General features: G+C 39.6%; 1 protein-coding gene across 1 annotated transcript in view; it reads left to right on the top strand.

Moving 5' to 3' along the window:
- The window catches only part of LOC127580885 (tetraspanin-18-like), a 105,959-nt gene that overhangs the window by 10,964 nt on the left and 78,026 nt on the right, over nt 1-16,969 (top strand). Inside the window, exon 2 of the mRNA XM_052034859.1 lies at nt 1,011-1,137. Coding sequence (XP_051890819.1) covers nt 1,011-1,137 — 127 coding nt within the window. The remainder of the gene's footprint in view (nt 1-1,010; nt 1,138-16,969) is intronic.

The raw sequence follows: 16,969 nt of genomic DNA, 5'->3' as shown, positions 1-16,969 counted from the left end.
CTTTCCAATTACTGCTGTATACATCTGGAATTTGTGGGTTAGAAATGTTAATCCATATAGAAATGGGTGCTAAAATCAAACTGTGCATGGAACCCATTTCTTGCGGGACTGCAGAGAAGCAGTTTTCTCAGGAGCAGGATATGTAAAGAGGCATGCGCATAATCAAATCCTAAGCCATCATCACAGTTATACACAACGACCTTGCACAAGTTATAAACTTATGCTGGAAGTTCAAGTTTATAAGTGGGATTTTCTGGCATAGGGAGAGTTCTTACAGAGGTGGTTTTCAATGGAATGCTCAAACCAGCAGTAGTAGATCAGAGATAAGAGCAGCCACACTCTAAACTTGAATGGCAGTGCCCCTCCTGAGAAAGAAGGCCTTCCCTGGAACACTTATAGACCATCAAAGGAGGTTTCATAACTGACTTCAGTGACTGGCTCCCTAACAGCAGCTCAGATAACATATGTCCCTTTAATTTACGATCAGTCAAGCCGTCTTCTTCTCATTGGTCTCCTCAGCAAACATACACATTCTAATCCCACAGCACTGAAGTCAAATGATTGACAATATTAGTCAACACTCAACAACTTCCACAAGTAAGCACATCTTGCCCAGGAAGTCCGGGGTTCAATTTCACATTGCCCACTCTGACCGATTTCCCGCTTCTATTCAGTCACATAGCACATAAAAGAAAGTACAACATGATTAAATTTCTAGACCTGGATGTTTATTCCATCCAGTTGGCACTAGGTTGTAATGTGGCCACAGTTCAAGAGACTTCAGGACAGCAAAAATAATAAAACACTGTGGCCATGAATCCTTTGACCAGTGTTTATCTTTGTAAAGTAAGTTTGGTATAAGACCACAACTAAAAAATAGCTGGATCCTGTAGCAATTTTTTTTGAGGTTGGAATTGCATTGAATCATTTCCTGTGTCACGTGCCTCTTCCACTGTCCCAGCAGCGAGCAAGCCAAACAAATCTATTTTATGGCACTGCTTATTTCCCAGATGTTTTTGGAGCCAGTTATGGCACAGACGAGTTCAAGCAACAGTGGAACATACAGGCAAATCGTGAAGTGCCAAAAGAAATCCGATTTACTACAAGGATCTGAGTTTAACAAGGCTAGCAGTACAGGTGAGTTATGTTTATGCTATTTACTGCCACAAACTGTTAGTAGATTATGTGTATTGCTAACTTTAAACTACAGTTTGTGGCTGGATGGGACGGCTGCTGCTGTGGGACAAGCAAGGCAGATTGAAAAAGCAAACAAAAGCTTCTCATAGACATCTCCTCAAGATGTTTCCCTTTGTCAGGGTAACACAGTTCAGATGTTTAAGTATGAATTTATTAAATGCTGTAATCTAAAGCCCTTATTTTAAATTTGTTTTTTTTAAATGCAAATCCTAACGTACATGGTGAATGACTCAAATTTCAGTCACTATACTTGATTACATTGTTAGACTAAATGTGTTCAACTCTGAGGTTTTCAACGGTTTCCAACCAAAATCCCAGTTGTGAAAGAACAATGTTTTAAATTGAAAGTTCTTAAGGGATAAGAATAAAAATTAAACAGATACCTAAGGGGCTTCATTGTGTGTTTGTTAAAACTTGAAATAAGAATTGTAGTTACTCATACTCACATAACTCTACCCTTGTCAAGTTCCACTGACCTCTGTGCCATACATCATCATCCTCAACCTCAAATCACTATCTGGTCTCATCGCATTCTCTTTCTGCAGTCTTCCCAGCCACATAGATTCAAAGGATTTTACAGTATTTTACCCTTTTTGCATGTACAAACTCTTTTGTGCCTCTCATCTATGTTCTGTGTCTGTGGCAGTCTTATTACTGAATCCCCAGTACCCCAGCACTCAAAGACAGTACACCTTCAGACATCATATGCCTGCATTCTGGAGCAGTTTCGCTTTTTCTTGTCACCTTCCCTTCTGCTTTCATCAACAACTTAAAAGAAATCTCTTCAACCATGGCAGCTCCTGCCCCCTTTTTCCTCCGTTATCTATCATCTTGTCCACAACTGTCAGATATCTGCAGATAATGAGGACTACAGAAATGTAAGCTGCAACTGTTAAATGATGAGCTAATACATTAGTTTTGTTTAAGGACTCCACCTAAAGTGTTAACTTTTCTCTTTAACCTGGCTGAACTCTTTGGTCAAAAGTTACAGTTGAAGTAACAGTGAGACTTATGACACTTGCCATTATTTATGTATAAATATACAGCAACCTCCAGTGAGGAATGGCAGTTTGGTTAAAGATAAATTTCCAAAATTTGTTGTGTGAGTTGCTCTGCTCTGCCACTATGTTTAAGAAAGTAACATCTTGCTATCTGCATTGATAAGCATTGAATGTCATGAATGTTACTGTATTTGTGGGTTAGGTACTTTAGCCACATTTAGTAAACAAGTTGCAGATAATAAGGGCTAGTAATTATTGTATGGGTCACTTCTGACAACCTGATAATTGCTGGTAACTGTCAATCAACCTTTCTTGCATCAAAATTAACTAGTGAATGTCTCATTTCTTTGAGTGGTGTTCAAAAAGTTCAGATTTAAAATTTAATTGTTTAGAAATTAATGTGTGTACAAAAAGGCTCACCATAGGGTAATTTCCTGGAATGCCAGTGATTATTTTGTAGCGCTTCTGAAGCTGGAAACTTAATGTGGGCCTTGGTTGCGGCTCATTTACGGTTGTACTTTGCTCTCCGTGCCATGGAGGACATGAAAGAAAATATAGCGCCTTGGCCTGGAGATTTGGGGATGAGGGTGGATGCTGGTAGCTAATTGGAGATTTCTGCACCATGAAGCGGAAAAATCAGTGCATCATTTGGAGAGTTTGGGACATTGGCATTTGGAGTGAATATGAGGTCAGGGAGTTTGCAGTGTCAGAGTGACTGGGAAGTTGAGAGCCAAGGTCTGGGCTGATCAGAGTGGTAGGGAGTAGGGATTTGGGACCAGTTGAACCAAGGGGTCAGGGAGATTGGGGTGCATAAAGTCCTGATAGTGGGAGGTCATAGTGTTGAGGAGAGGTGTGGGGGTCTGGGCTGATTGGGAGTGTGAGGAGGTTAGGGCTTGGGGTGATTGGGGACTATGGGAATTGAGAGCATTAGTATGAAGCTAGTGAGAATAGTCCTAAAGAAGTGGAGAAAAGTAATGGGATATGGTTGTCCTGAGAATGCCCAACAATGAGCGCTTCTGAGTCACATACACTAACTTGTCTAGCAAAAGTACTTGTTTGAATTTCTGGAGTGATGTGACTAAAGCCAGGAATGAGGTGAAGGATCAAGGTCAACTAACAGGAAATGCCTGGTCACCGCAAATTCTGACCCTTCCAGCTCTTTCTGTTTTTATTCCAGATTAGCAGATTTTTTTCTCTTTTGCCTTTTATTAACTAACAGTAAATGCTCTTCCAAGGCCACTAGATGTCATCAACCTATAGTGTCTTGACAGCAAGAGGCAAGTAGGTGTCATTGCAATGTGAAGATCTATTAGAAAAACACCATAGCAATGTGCATGTTTCAGCAGTCCAGTGAAACAGCTTAGAGGTTTGAATTCAGCAGAATATCAAATCACAGCTGAGAGCGAGCTTGTACTTCTTATCTACATGCTCTACATCTGTGACAGCACCCTTTGGGCCATTGTCTCAGGCTGAACTGGATGGTTTACAGCTAGATATACTGTGTGGTCTCATATCTTCTCTAAAAAAACTGCATTCTTTCTATCTCTCACTGCACTATTTCAACTTGTCTTTTTTGAAATTCTTGTTCTTGCCTCTGCAATTCCCTACTTGAGAACTTTAGCACTCTCCACACTAACTTACAAACCTCCATCAGACATAAAACATTGCTGTGTATTCCATTCAGCTGTTGCCCATGCCCTTCCTGACTTATCCTTTAATAATTTCAATTTAAAATCCTAACCCTTGTTTTTCAGAAGCCACATGGCTTTGCTCATTTGACTCTGCAACTATACCAGTTGTTCCCATTCTGGCCTTTGTACATACTTTTCATTTTGTCACAGCCAGTGAGTTCCTAGACTATAAAATCCTCTTTCTAAACAATGTCACCTATCCACTGCTCCCTCATTCTTTAAAAACTTGCTCAAAACCCACTTTTTTAACCAAGCTTCAATCACAGTCCAAATCCCTCACTTCCTGAAGCAACAAACAATCTGCTGGAAGAACTCAGTGGGTTAAGCAGCATCTGTGGGAGGAGAGGAACTGTTGATGTCTTGGATTGAAACTCTGCATCAGGGCACAGAGTTTCGATCTGAAACGTTGACATTTCTTTTCCTCCCACAGATGCTGCTCAACCCACGTGAGTTCCTCCAGCAGATTGTCTGTTGCTCCAGATTCCACCATCTGCAGTCACCTCACTTCCTGGCTGAACGTCCAAGGTGTCCATTACATCTTGAGATATTTATTACCTTCAAATGTAACTGTTACTATATTTATCTTTGGTAGAATTGTACACTGTGCTGTTTTTCATATGTGATGTCAAACAAAGACCCTGTTTGATTTCTCAGTTGTTGTAAGAAAAATAAGTCGTAATGATTTTGAAGGAGAGCTTTATTATTTGGTGGGGGGGGGGGGGGTGGAGTTATTCCCCCTTTCCTGCCAAAATTTACCACTCAATTAACAACACTAGAACAGGAACATTGTTGCAGGAACATTGTTGCTTTTTTTTTGTGGGACCTTGCTGTGTACAAATTTCCTTCCACATTTCCCATATATTGACTGCAGTACTAAACATAATGCATTTCTTACAAAGATGCAAGTGAACAGAAATTAAAACAGAAAATGTTAGAAACCCTCATCACGTCAGGCAGCATCTGTGGAAAGAGAAACAGAGTTCGTACTTCAAGTCTAAGATCCCTCATCAGAACTGGGAAAGGCAGAAAACAAGTTAGTCTTAAATTGCAGAGAATGTGGGAGAATGATGGATAATGCAAATGGAATATAGGGTTGCTATGGTAATAAGCTGTTGATAAAGCCATCTGGTTGATAGATTAATGAGGATAGATAGACAGAAAACAAACCAAGGAACATCCAGAAGCTGTAAAATCTAGCTCAGAGATGTAGGAAATGCCCGAGGCTACCAGAGTAGTAGAGTTATAGAGAATCACAGAGTCTAGAGCACAGAAACAGGCTCTTTGGCCCACCACATCCATGCTGACCATTGCACTCATCTATCCTATTCTTATTTACCTCCATTAAGTCCATAGCTTCTAATGCCTTGGCAATTCAAATGGCTGTCTAGATGCTTCCTAAATGTTGTGAGAGAAGTTGTGAAAGTGCTAGATAAAGGCAAGTATTCCTTTCAGGACCTTTATTTTGGATGTTTGACTACATGAAGGAAAAGGCTGATTAGTCCTATGTAAATATTGATGTGCAAGTAGCAAAGTACTGCTAATTTATTTTTCTGTCATTATCCCATATGCTCAATGTTTGGGATGTGCAGTAGTTTAAAAGCATGTGACATATGTGAAGTTAAAGCTTTTACTGTGCTGTTAGCTCAAGTGCCAATATCAGATTCCTTTGTGTGGATATCCACACCACAAGACCTCTGCTATAAGGAGTAATTTAGCAAACTATGCAATTTAGTGCTGAAATGTGCTTCTCCTGCCATATCATTTCAAAACTATTTCCTGCCCGACTATTTTGTATGCAATTCTAAAACAGTTACAGATGTTAAAGTGGATGCCAGATCTTTCAGTCTTGTGATGAGAATTGTATATGCTTGGAAACTCTTATGGGAGAGAAAAGCATTCTCTGGGGAAATGTTCATAATATTCACTGGCAAACGTTCAAAACACACTCACTGTGAAAATTACTTCTGTTAACCTGCCCCTTCCTACCTTTGAAAAATGGCAGTTTTACTGTGTAACATTTAGACAATTGTACACATAATTAAAGTAATTTCTGTGATCAAAGCAACTGCTGTTTGTTTAAGGTAAATTATTCCTTGGCCATGAGTTTGGGCTTTAATTGCAGCGTAATGGATTTTGGCCCATTGCACATTTTCGCACAAATTTCATTTGTTATGTGAACTGAGGGGTGGGACCATAGGGGAGCAGAGATTTCCTCTGACCACCTTGTGTGGCAATATTGTAAATCTGTTCACAAAAGTCATGTTTGTGAAGTCATTGGGAGGCACCAGAGCCGTTTGTCCCCATAGATTGCTGAGCTGGGTCTAAGGTCTGATTTTCCAACCAATTCTTAGTAGATATTTTGATGAAAAAGTATTTCCAAATTAGTAGGCAACCATATGTGAACTGAACCACTCTTAATTTCAGCATATGACTGAGTAGACACTATACTGAGTAGGGCTCATTTTCCAAGCACCACCATCATCACCACCACTACCATCAAAACTTGCTTTTACTTGGAACCTATGATGTGTTAAAATATCACAAGGCACATCAAAGGAACTTTATCAAGCAAAATTTGACCTATCAGATATATAATAGGACAGATAGCCAAAAGGTTTGTCCCAGCTGTTGGCTTTGACCAGTGCCTTAAAGGAGGGGAAAGTGTTAGTGAGGCAGTGACTTTGAGGAGGTAAGTACAAAGCTTACGTCTTGCAGCTGGAACCATGGACACAAATGATACTGTGAGTCAAGAGGTTGCATTTCGAGAGGTGCAAAGATCTTGGAAAGTTGCAGGGTTGTAGGTTATAGAGATGGGGCAGTCGGTGGGGGGGGGGGGGGGGCGGGTGGTGAATAAGACCATGACAATGATGAACCTGAGGAGTAGGACTTGGCTCAGGTTGTTGAACACAGAAGGATTGAGTAAACAGGACTTTTGGAATGAGTTATAATTCAAACAGCGGGGTTTTGGATGATCTCAGGATTATATAGGATGAAAATGATAGACCAGCTAAGAGTACATGGAAGCAGAGTCTAGAGGTAGCAAGAGCATTTAGAAGCAGATGAAATGAGCCAGAGTGATGGTGGAAGCAAAAACTGTTGGCAATGGAGTCCATACAATGGCGGACTCAAACACACCAGGTTTGTGAGTGGTCTGGTTCAGAATCAGGTAATTTCCAAGGAGACAAAGTTGTTGGCAAGAAACAGGGTATAGTGGTGATGCAGTGGTTAAGTCACTTGACTAGCACACCTGACCACGGCAGCTGTGGAATTTAAATTTATTTAATGATCTGCAATATTGATAATGATGACCACAAAAATTATCAGATTGTTGTCAAAACCTCTCTGGCTCACTAATGCCCTTAAAAGGAGGAAATCTGTTATCCTTATCAAGTCTAGCGTATGTGGACTTCAGACCCACCCCTGTGGTTGACTCTAAAAAGTGGCCTAGCTAGTTGTCACCATTATCTTCACAAAGAGTTGTTGGGGATGGGTAATGACTGCTGGCTTTGTCAATGAATAAATTAAAAAATCAGTGTTTGTGGTGGCTTTTTCCTGATTTTTATTAGGAGGAAGTTTCTGCTTAGTCAGGACTGGAGAATGGACAAGCAGTCTGACATCATGGAGATAGTGGAGAAATCAAGGGAGATATTCAGTTAGAGCTGGGTGATATCAGTACACACATAGAACCTAATGCATATTCAAGTGATTTAGTATATATAAAGCTTGAAAGATATTTAATTTAATCTGAAACTAGGGTATTAAATCTGAATAAAGCAAACTTTGAAGGCCTGAGGTGTAATTTGATCATGGTAGATTGGGAAACTACAATAAGACATATGACAGTAATGTTTGAAAAACATTAGCTAATCAAAAATCAAAAATCAAAAGAAGTGGTCAATCCATGACTATCAAGAAAAGTTAATGGTAGATGAAAAGAAAAGGCTTATAACAATACCAAAACAAGACAATAAACCTGAGGATTGGGAAAACTTCATTTGCCATGAAGACAAAGGCACAGATAACAAAAGGGAAAGTAGAATTCAAGAGAGGATGAATGAGAACATAAAAAGCTGCTTGTAAAAGCTTCTATATATATGTAAAAGGAAAAAGATTAGCTAAGGTTAATGTGGATCCCTTACAGATTGAGACAAGAGAAATCATTCTGGGAAATAAAGAAGTGGCAGAGAACTTAATCATAATCTCACATGCGGCAACTTGTCAAAGATCTTTTGAAAGTACCAGGTTTTTACCGACATTAATCTCTTTCAGTTCCTCATTTACTCTGGGCCTGCAGTCTTCCACTATTTTCAGGAGGTTTTCTTACCTTCTGTGAAGACAGATGCACAGATTGCATGGTGGCAAATGAAACCTCACTATTTAAGAAAGGAAGGTGAAAGAAATCAAGGAACAGTAAACCAAATAGTCTGACATCAATAGTAGATAAAATGCTGGAATCTATTATTAAGTAAGTGAATTGCAATATAATACTAAGAAAGTGCAAAGGCAACATGAATTTATGAAAGGGAAATGGCAAATCCAATGGAATTGTTTGAGACTATAACTAGTAGAAGGGATAATGGTGAAACAGTTAACGTCATGTATCTAGACTTTCAAAAGACCTTTGATTAGTTGCTGCATATGAGATTACTAAACAAAATTGGAGCACACAATATTGAGGATAATATATTGGCATAGACTGAGGATTCATTAATGGACAGAAAACAGAACTTAGGAATAATTAGGTCATTTTCAGGTTGGGAAGCTTGTTTCTTCTCACCACAGTCTTAAATGGTTTAGCCCATAATCTTAGACAGTGACCCCTAGTGCTAGACTTCCCCACCATCAAGAACATCCTTCCCGCATCTAGTCTGCTGAGTCCATTCAGGATTTTATAAAGTTTAATGAGGTTCCCTGTCATTTTTCTAACCTGTAGTGAATATCAAAAATAACATCCCTATTTCTCTTCATATATCAGTCCTGTCATCCCAGGAACCAGACTGGATGAAAGGATTACATAATATAACAAAGTCTGCTGATGGCTAGGTTACTGGTGGCAGTGTGGGCTGCAAGGGGGAGGCAAAATGGCTTCAAGGAGATATAGATAGGCTAGGTGAACCGGCAAGCTCATGGCAGATGGAACACCATGCAGAAAAATGTAAGTTCATGTGCCTTTGTAAAAAAACAAGAAGAAAGGTGTTTTTTTTAAATAGTGAGAGATTAAAAGATGTTGAAGTTCAAAGGGAACTGGGTGTCCTTGTCCTAGAATCACTGAAGGTTAATATGAAAGTGCAGCAAACAATTAGGAAAACAATCACCATTGTGGCTACTATTGCAAGAAGATTTGAGCACAAGGTTGGAGATGTCTTGCTGCAGTTATATATCGTTCTGGTGAGACTAATGGTGGAATATTGTGTACAGGTCTAGCCTGCCTACCAGTGGAAGGATACACTTGCAACTGAGGGAAATGAGAAGAAATTTATTCACCCATGCACCCTTGGACTCTGCTTGCTTGACTAAAGGATATTACAGAATTTACAAAGTGTCTCTTCAAACAGGTACCTCAACAAAAAACAGAATGCTGAAAGAACACAACAGGTCAAGCAGGATCTGTGGAGACAAAAGGTCTAAGTTGATTTTTCAGAACGACTCTGTGTCATGACCTAGGTAATGAGTCCTGATGCAAGGACCCAAAATGTCAGCTTACACCTTTTGCCTCCACAGATGCTGCTTGACCCATTGAGTTCTTCCAGTGTTCTGTTATTTGTTCTAGATTCCAGAATCTGCAGTCTGTTTTGTTTTCGGTTCCTGTCTCAAACTGGTATCTTTTAATCAGTGCTAGCTGGCTTAAGCTGATGCTTGACACTCGTAAGTCTAGGACCTGTGGAGATCTTGGCTATCATCGTCAGTATTGGCTGATTGCCAACAAATTTCATGTGTAGCCTGCACCAGATTGAATTGGCACAGGATGCTGGTGGAGAGGCACTACTGGCAGAGAGTTCAGAAAACATTCTCATTCCTGACCTTATTATGGAAGGAAAGTCATAGAATAAGCAGCTGAAGATGGCTAGGACTAGATTATAACTATCAGGATAGATAATGGTGAACCCAATGCATTTTTCTAGTGTTATCCAGTTTCACTCTCTAAACTCTTCTTTGTGATCTTCCAAATAATGACAGTTTCAGGACCTAATTGGGGGACAACGTCAGTGATCACAAATCTTTTTCAGGTTCATTTTACAGATTTTCACTTATTAAATCTGGAACTCCAATGGTTTGGATGGAGAGTGAGTCATACAATCATTTGTGCCTCTGAGACATTTCAATTCTAGCCCACACAGAATGAGGTTTTCACTCTATACTGACTATGACAATGCTACTTGAATTGAATTGGCCTTTTTTCAATTCAGTTGCTAGTTTCCTTCAGTCCATAGCACAATCCTATGATCTCATTTAAAAAGACACAAGAATCATTACAGTGGAAAATGGAGAACTTCACACAGGTGCTGTAGAAACTATTGTATAATTGTTTATGATTAAGGTAGATCATGGAGGCCAGTAAAAGAACATGTTATCTTCATTTGGTCATGCTTTATGATTACATTGAGTGCAAGAGTTGTAGAACAATGTTTTATTGTTCAGCAGTAATATTCGTCCCTTTGATAGTTGTTCCTACATCGAAAGTATCAAATTAGTAAATAAAACTTTCTTTCCTTTACCATGTTTCCCTTAACAATGTTAAGGGTCATCAGTAATTTTACAGTAAGCAAAAATACCTGAGTTATGATTAATCAAGAAAGCAGGAATTTTAATAATCTTGAAGGTTTTCATGATAATCCAGTAGATTCTTACTACCATTGCTGAATCTATCCATTTTATAAAATGTTAGTTTTGGTGATGGTAATCATGAATCAGTCAGATTGTTGTAAAAACCTAACTGGTTGACTAACGTCCTTCAGAAAAACCAACTGTCATCTGTACTAGGTCCAGTTTGTATGTGACTCCAGTCTGCAGTTATGTGTTTGATCCTTATTTGTTCCCTGAGGTGGCCTAACAAGTAATTCAGTTGTAGGAAATTGAACTGTTGAATTGAACTGTTTCAACATTGAAACACAAAATGGACCATGCAGCATCAATCTAAGCACTGGATTTAGATACAGGAAAGTCATTCCCAGCCCAGAGCACTTGAAAAATTCTCCTCACAAACATCTGGAGACTGGTGTCCAAATTAGCAGATCTTTCTCTTGTACTAGTTAAGCAATAGCCTGACATTGTTGTATACATATAATAATACCTTTTAGCCAATGGCTCTTCCATCTCTGTTTGTATCTCATCGCACTGACATTACAGACCTGACAGAAATTTTGGAACAGTGCTATACATGCTGAAGGGAGTGGTGCTGGGAAGCTTTGACATTGATTTCAGACAGCTGGAAGTCTTCTGGCATCAGATCAAACACAGAAACCTTCTGCTGACTATCATCTATTATTATCACTATGCTGAATCAGTTTTGTCCATGTTGAACAAGAGTTGAAAGTAGTACTTAGAGCAGAAAAGGGCACAGAATCTACCTTGAGTGGGGGGATTTTAATGCCCACCAGTGGCTCAGTAGCACTACCACTGAGAGAGCTGGCTGAGTTCTGAAGCACTTGGTTCCTTGATCTGTAACAGTTTGTGTGTGGATAAACCTTTAAGTTCTGATCCTCACCAACATCCATCTCTCCATGACAATATTGGAAGGAGTGATCACAACACAGTCCTGCGTTATTATATGGCACCACTATTGTGCTAAATGGCATGGATTTTGTACAAACCTTGGAGCTCAAAACTGAGCATCTACAATAGGATGGGCCATAAAGAGCATCAGTATTGTATTTCACCATGTTCAATAATAGCATGGCCTGGCACATCCCTCAGTCAAGTCAGAGGACTAACTGTGGTTCATTGAGGAATGTAGAAGGGCTGAGAAAAGAAGCAGGGGTATCTAAAAACAAAGTGCCAAGCTGATGAAGAAGCAATACACCACCTTATCCATGCTAAATAGTAAAAGCAGCATGTAGTAGAAAGAGCTAAATGATCCTACAACCAATGGATTGATTCAAAGCTGCCATATCCAGTGGTGAATGGTTGTGGACCATTAAACAGCTTAAGGGGAAAGGGGACTCCATGAACATCCCCACTTTTAATGATGGTTGAGGTTGGCATGTCAATGTTAAAGACAAAGCTGAAACATTCACAACCCTCTTTATGCTGCAGTGTTGAGTTGGTGATTTAGTTTGCCTTAGTGCTGAGGTCATTATCATCAGAAAACCCAGTCTTCAGCCAATATGATTCACAGCATGTGATATAAAAATGATGGAGCGCAGGATACAGCAAATGCTCTGGGCGGGCAAGATCTTGGCTGTAGTACTAAAGATGCATTCCAGAAATAGCCGCATTCTCCAGCCAGACAACAAAAATGTGCAAAATGTAATAATCAAAAAGAAACAACATAAGTGAGAAATTCCGTAGTATAGAGTTTCAATACTGACATCTGTTTGATAATGTGCAAAATGGACATATATGTCTTGTGTGCAAAAATCAGGACAATCCAGCGAATGACCATTGAATTAAACTACTATCATTGTTAGCAAATGATCGAAGATGTCATCCACAGTGCTCTCAAACAGCGCTTAAATCAAGACATCATTTGATAGATTGCGGCCTCAAGGAGCCCTGGTAACTCTGAAATGAATGGCCAACAAGAAGGATAACTGTAGCTTTTGGAGGCCAATTATCCCAGCCCAGGACATTGTTGCAGGATAACTTCAGGGCTGTATTCTAGTTACAGTCATCTTCAGATGCTTATTTAATGACCCTCCTTCCATAGTAAGGTCAGGAGTGAAAATGTTCACTGAATGCTTTACCCCTATGCCTCTCCACCAGCATCTGAGAAACAGGATCTCACTTCCTTTCATGGTTGGCCTTTACTGTCTCAAATTAATCTGTGGAATCACTTCCAACGCTATTTGCAGTCACAGAATACCTCTGCTTTAAGATTGCATCCTTATGTTAAATTATTGCCTGGTACGGGTGCTAGCTACTCCATTTCAGTGCTATAGCCAACAACAGCACAATTAGAACCGCCTGATTGCTCCAATTATGATGATCATATATGAATACAAGTTTCCCACATGGCCTGCAGCAGGTCAACTGGGTTTGGGCTAATTACAAATGAGAGTCCCATGCCCATTTACTAATGCTATTGAAATTCTCTCTGATGTTATATCTTTTTGATTATTATAAACAGTTAATATTTTGCACATTTTTATTGCCCATTAAGGAATTTAGGCTTTTTTCAAATTATCTTTCAGAATTAAACAACAAACTAGCCAACTGGAATGCACTAATCTAGAGTACAGATCAATTGAAATTTATGCGTCACAGTCAAGATGTTCTAGAATTGCAATAGTTATTGCAATTATAATCAAGCCCACAAATGGAGATGAATTAGTATAGAAGAAAAGCATTCATTTGATTACAGAAATGATCAGACCAGAAGTGCATTGAGTTAATGGCTCTATAATTGCCTAAACAGTACACTGTAATGTTGACATTGCGTTTTACTAGAGGAAGGACCAAGCAAGAGAGGACTTGATGGCAGCAGTTCTCTTCCAAAATGTGTTCTGAATTTTTGCTGGTGAATTCTATAAACACTTTCCCCGAGAATACTTTTACCCTCCCCTTGTACATTTCATTTTCATGATTATAGTAACAGTGCCAAACATACCCTCCCCTTGTACATTTCATTTTCATGATTATAGTAACAGTGCCAAACAGCCTAAGTTGTCACTGTAGTAACTGCATCAGGTTAACATAAGCAATTACAGCCATGGTATGCAAAGGTAGTGCACATTTTATAACCAAGAATGACTGAGGTGCATTTCCCCCCAGCTCTCATGCCCTTTCTCTCCTTCTCATTTGGAACATGCCAGGGAATGACTCCAACTTTTTCTGGTTCCCGGATCTTCCCCAAGTAGCTGCTATTCATTTCTAAACTTGGATAGTGGGAATTATGTTTATTTGAGAATGAATGTCTTGTCATTACCAGGGAATGGAATTTTTGCAGCATTCCTGATTCCCTCCCACCATAGCATCAGTGGGAGATGGGCGGAAATTTCAAACAAACAACAGAAATGGGTCTTCACACTTTTTGCTAATGGTCTGTTAGCATTGTACTCCCAAACATGCACTTTCTGGTTATAATCAGTAGGTGGCAATAAAGAGCTGTTAAACTGGTCCGATTGATGTGGATCATTTTGATCTTAATTGGTTGATTGCCATTCTTCCTAGTTTAGGAACACTTTGACAATGGGATAACTTCTGGGTTAACCCCATCACCTATTAACCAAATATTAGGTTAATATACTAATATTTACCTAATATACTAATATTTACTAATATTAAAAAAATATTTTTCCCAATCCTAAAGTTCACTGAGTTTTTTTTAAGCCTTCTTTGTCCAGGCATCTCATCCCTTCTTATCATGGACAATCTAGACTTCTCTGCTTCTTCCGTCCACTCCCTAATTTCTTCTGCTTCTAAATTTCCCAACACTGTTTCAGTTGTCTGGACCATTCAATACTCTTTCTATCCACCCTACAGCATTGACCACCATGCTCAGTCACCAATGATATCCTCCATAATTAAAACTGAAACATTTTATTCACTTTTACCCTTAATGCATAGTCTACAACATTTGATTTCAAGTTATGAGACTTCATTAACCAAAATCAACATTGAGGATTCCTAAGGCCAACCCACTTGATTTTGTACAATTTTCCCTGCATTTAGAATCATAGAGAGATGCAGCAGGAAAGCAGCTCTTCAGTCCCATTGAGTCTGCATTGACTATCACACCCAATTTACACTAATCTGACATTAATCTGATTTTTTCAAATTCTCCCCATATTTTCTTAAACTCTCCCCCCCCCCCCCCCAACTCCCCAGGTTCTACCACTCACCTACACACTAGAAACAATTTATAGTGGCCTATTAACTTAGCAAACTGCACATCTTTGGGATGTGGGAGGAAACTGGAGCACCCGGAGGAAACCCACATAGTCTCAGGAGAATGTGCAAACATTCAGAGCAACCTATTGCTATAATTACAATGAAGTAGAATACCTTATGCTAATTGTAATTGCAGGTAGAAAAAAAACAAATATTGAGAGCTACATTTTGCACAAACCTCACAAGCAGGTGAACAAAAATTCAAAGCAAACAGAGAGGTGTAGTGAATACAACAGAAGTAAATAAAGAAGTGTGTAAGAACATGCTAAGTGGTTCTTGTGCTATAAGACAGTGATGGAGGAAAACTCTGCAATTAATTTAAGACTAATTTTAAGATGAATGGCCAGATATTGTAGTGAATATTGATAATTGCAACACATTGCTTAGTAAAGGAATGAGACAACTGCACACATAATTTTAGCTATGTCCCACTAACCAAGAGCGATGTCCCACTGTGTACATAATCAGAAGAAGTGCCAAGGGCATTAGAAGAGATGAGGTGTGCTCAAAATGACAGGGAAATCAAGCTGTAATATGGCTTTGATTATGGCAGACCACACCTGGTAACTGACAGTGTTGAGCAGGGACAGGTTTAGAGCACTTGAAGCTAGAATATTCTATTAAGCTCTGTGCCAAATGGAGTGGAAGAAGATGAGAAGCAAACAACCTGCTCTCCTTTCCCTTCAGAATCCTTCACCCCATCTTTAATTTGACATGTTGAAGAAAGGAGGCAGATACTAACCAAATCAATGGTACATGCTGAGATGGAGCTAGAAGCAAAACCATAACTCAACAGCAGGAAATTGAGTACCCATGGGAGAGTGAAAGGACTAACAAAGCAGGTCCTGTGTAAGTCACTGTATAACTTGAGGAAAGAATCCTCACAATTTGTTACCACTCATTTGTGTCAACAGATTATGAGGATTACGATGAGCCAATCAATAAAGATGCACATCAAAAGCAACAAAGTACCAAGGGAAGTGGGAACAGATCATGGCGGCTTTCCAATATTCATTGATAATCTGATCAAAGGTAAAGGTACAAAGATTTAAAGAAAGCATTGAAGACTTTCTTCTAAACTAAAGGTGTTAGAGTCATGGGGTGGGAAAATTCCGTCTGAAAGAAAGTTGTGGTTTGTACGCTTTGCAGCATTTGGAGAAGGTGGTCTCGTTTAATGATAGTGAAATGCTGGGGAGGACAGCCAGTTTGACTGAGGCAACAACCACAGAGACTTAAATGGCAATATAAAAGCATGAGTGAAGGCCTCAATAAGAGAAGAGTTTATGGCAGGAAGTCCAATTAAGGACTCAGAGGAAAGCACTGACCAGTGATCTGATAAATGGGATCAAGACTCTGGAATGGTACTTCCTGAGAGAATTCCTCTTGGCAATCAAAGGGTTGAGAAATACAGAAAGTAAGGCCACTGTATGAGCTTTTGCTAGTTCAGCTGGGCTGGATTAGACAATAGACAATAGGAGCAGAAGTAGACCATTCGGCCCTTCGCGTCTGCACCGCCATTTTGAGATCATGGCTGATCCTCAAGAATCAATATCCTGTTCCTGCCTTGTCCCCATATCCCTTGATTCCCCTATCTATAAGAAACCTATCTAGCTCCTTCTTGAAAGTGCCCAGAGAATTGGCCTCCGCTGCCCTCTGAGGCAGTGCATTCCACAAATTCACAAGCAAATGAGGCCTGGTTTTCATGCGCCAAGCCTAAAACAAAATCTCAGTAATCACCATAGTGTAATACAGCAACCATCTTAAGGGATGTAGAATTGTTAACTAGCTGTCTGGTTTGTTGCTGATCATGGAATTTCTAACAGAGGTCAACCATTTACAAATAGAATCGAACAAGTTGCAAGAAGAATGCATAGCACTATGATAGCAACATTGGAACCTAGAACAGGAGATACTTCACCCCAAGGAGATTGAGGGTCACTGGGATATCACTAGTAGTGGCTGCTCAATGTAGGGTCACTCAAGTATGGCAGAAGCAAGTTTAAGGCACTTTGGCAAAGAAAAGGCCAAAGG

This window comes from Pristis pectinata, chromosome 20 (assembly GCF_009764475.1).
Source record: "Pristis pectinata isolate sPriPec2 chromosome 20, sPriPec2.1.pri, whole genome shotgun sequence".
Lineage (NCBI taxonomy): Eukaryota > Metazoa > Chordata > Chondrichthyes > Rhinopristiformes > Pristidae > Pristis > Pristis pectinata.
The sequence above is the reverse complement of the archived record's forward strand: the minus strand, read 5'-3'. Positions and strand labels throughout refer to the sequence as shown.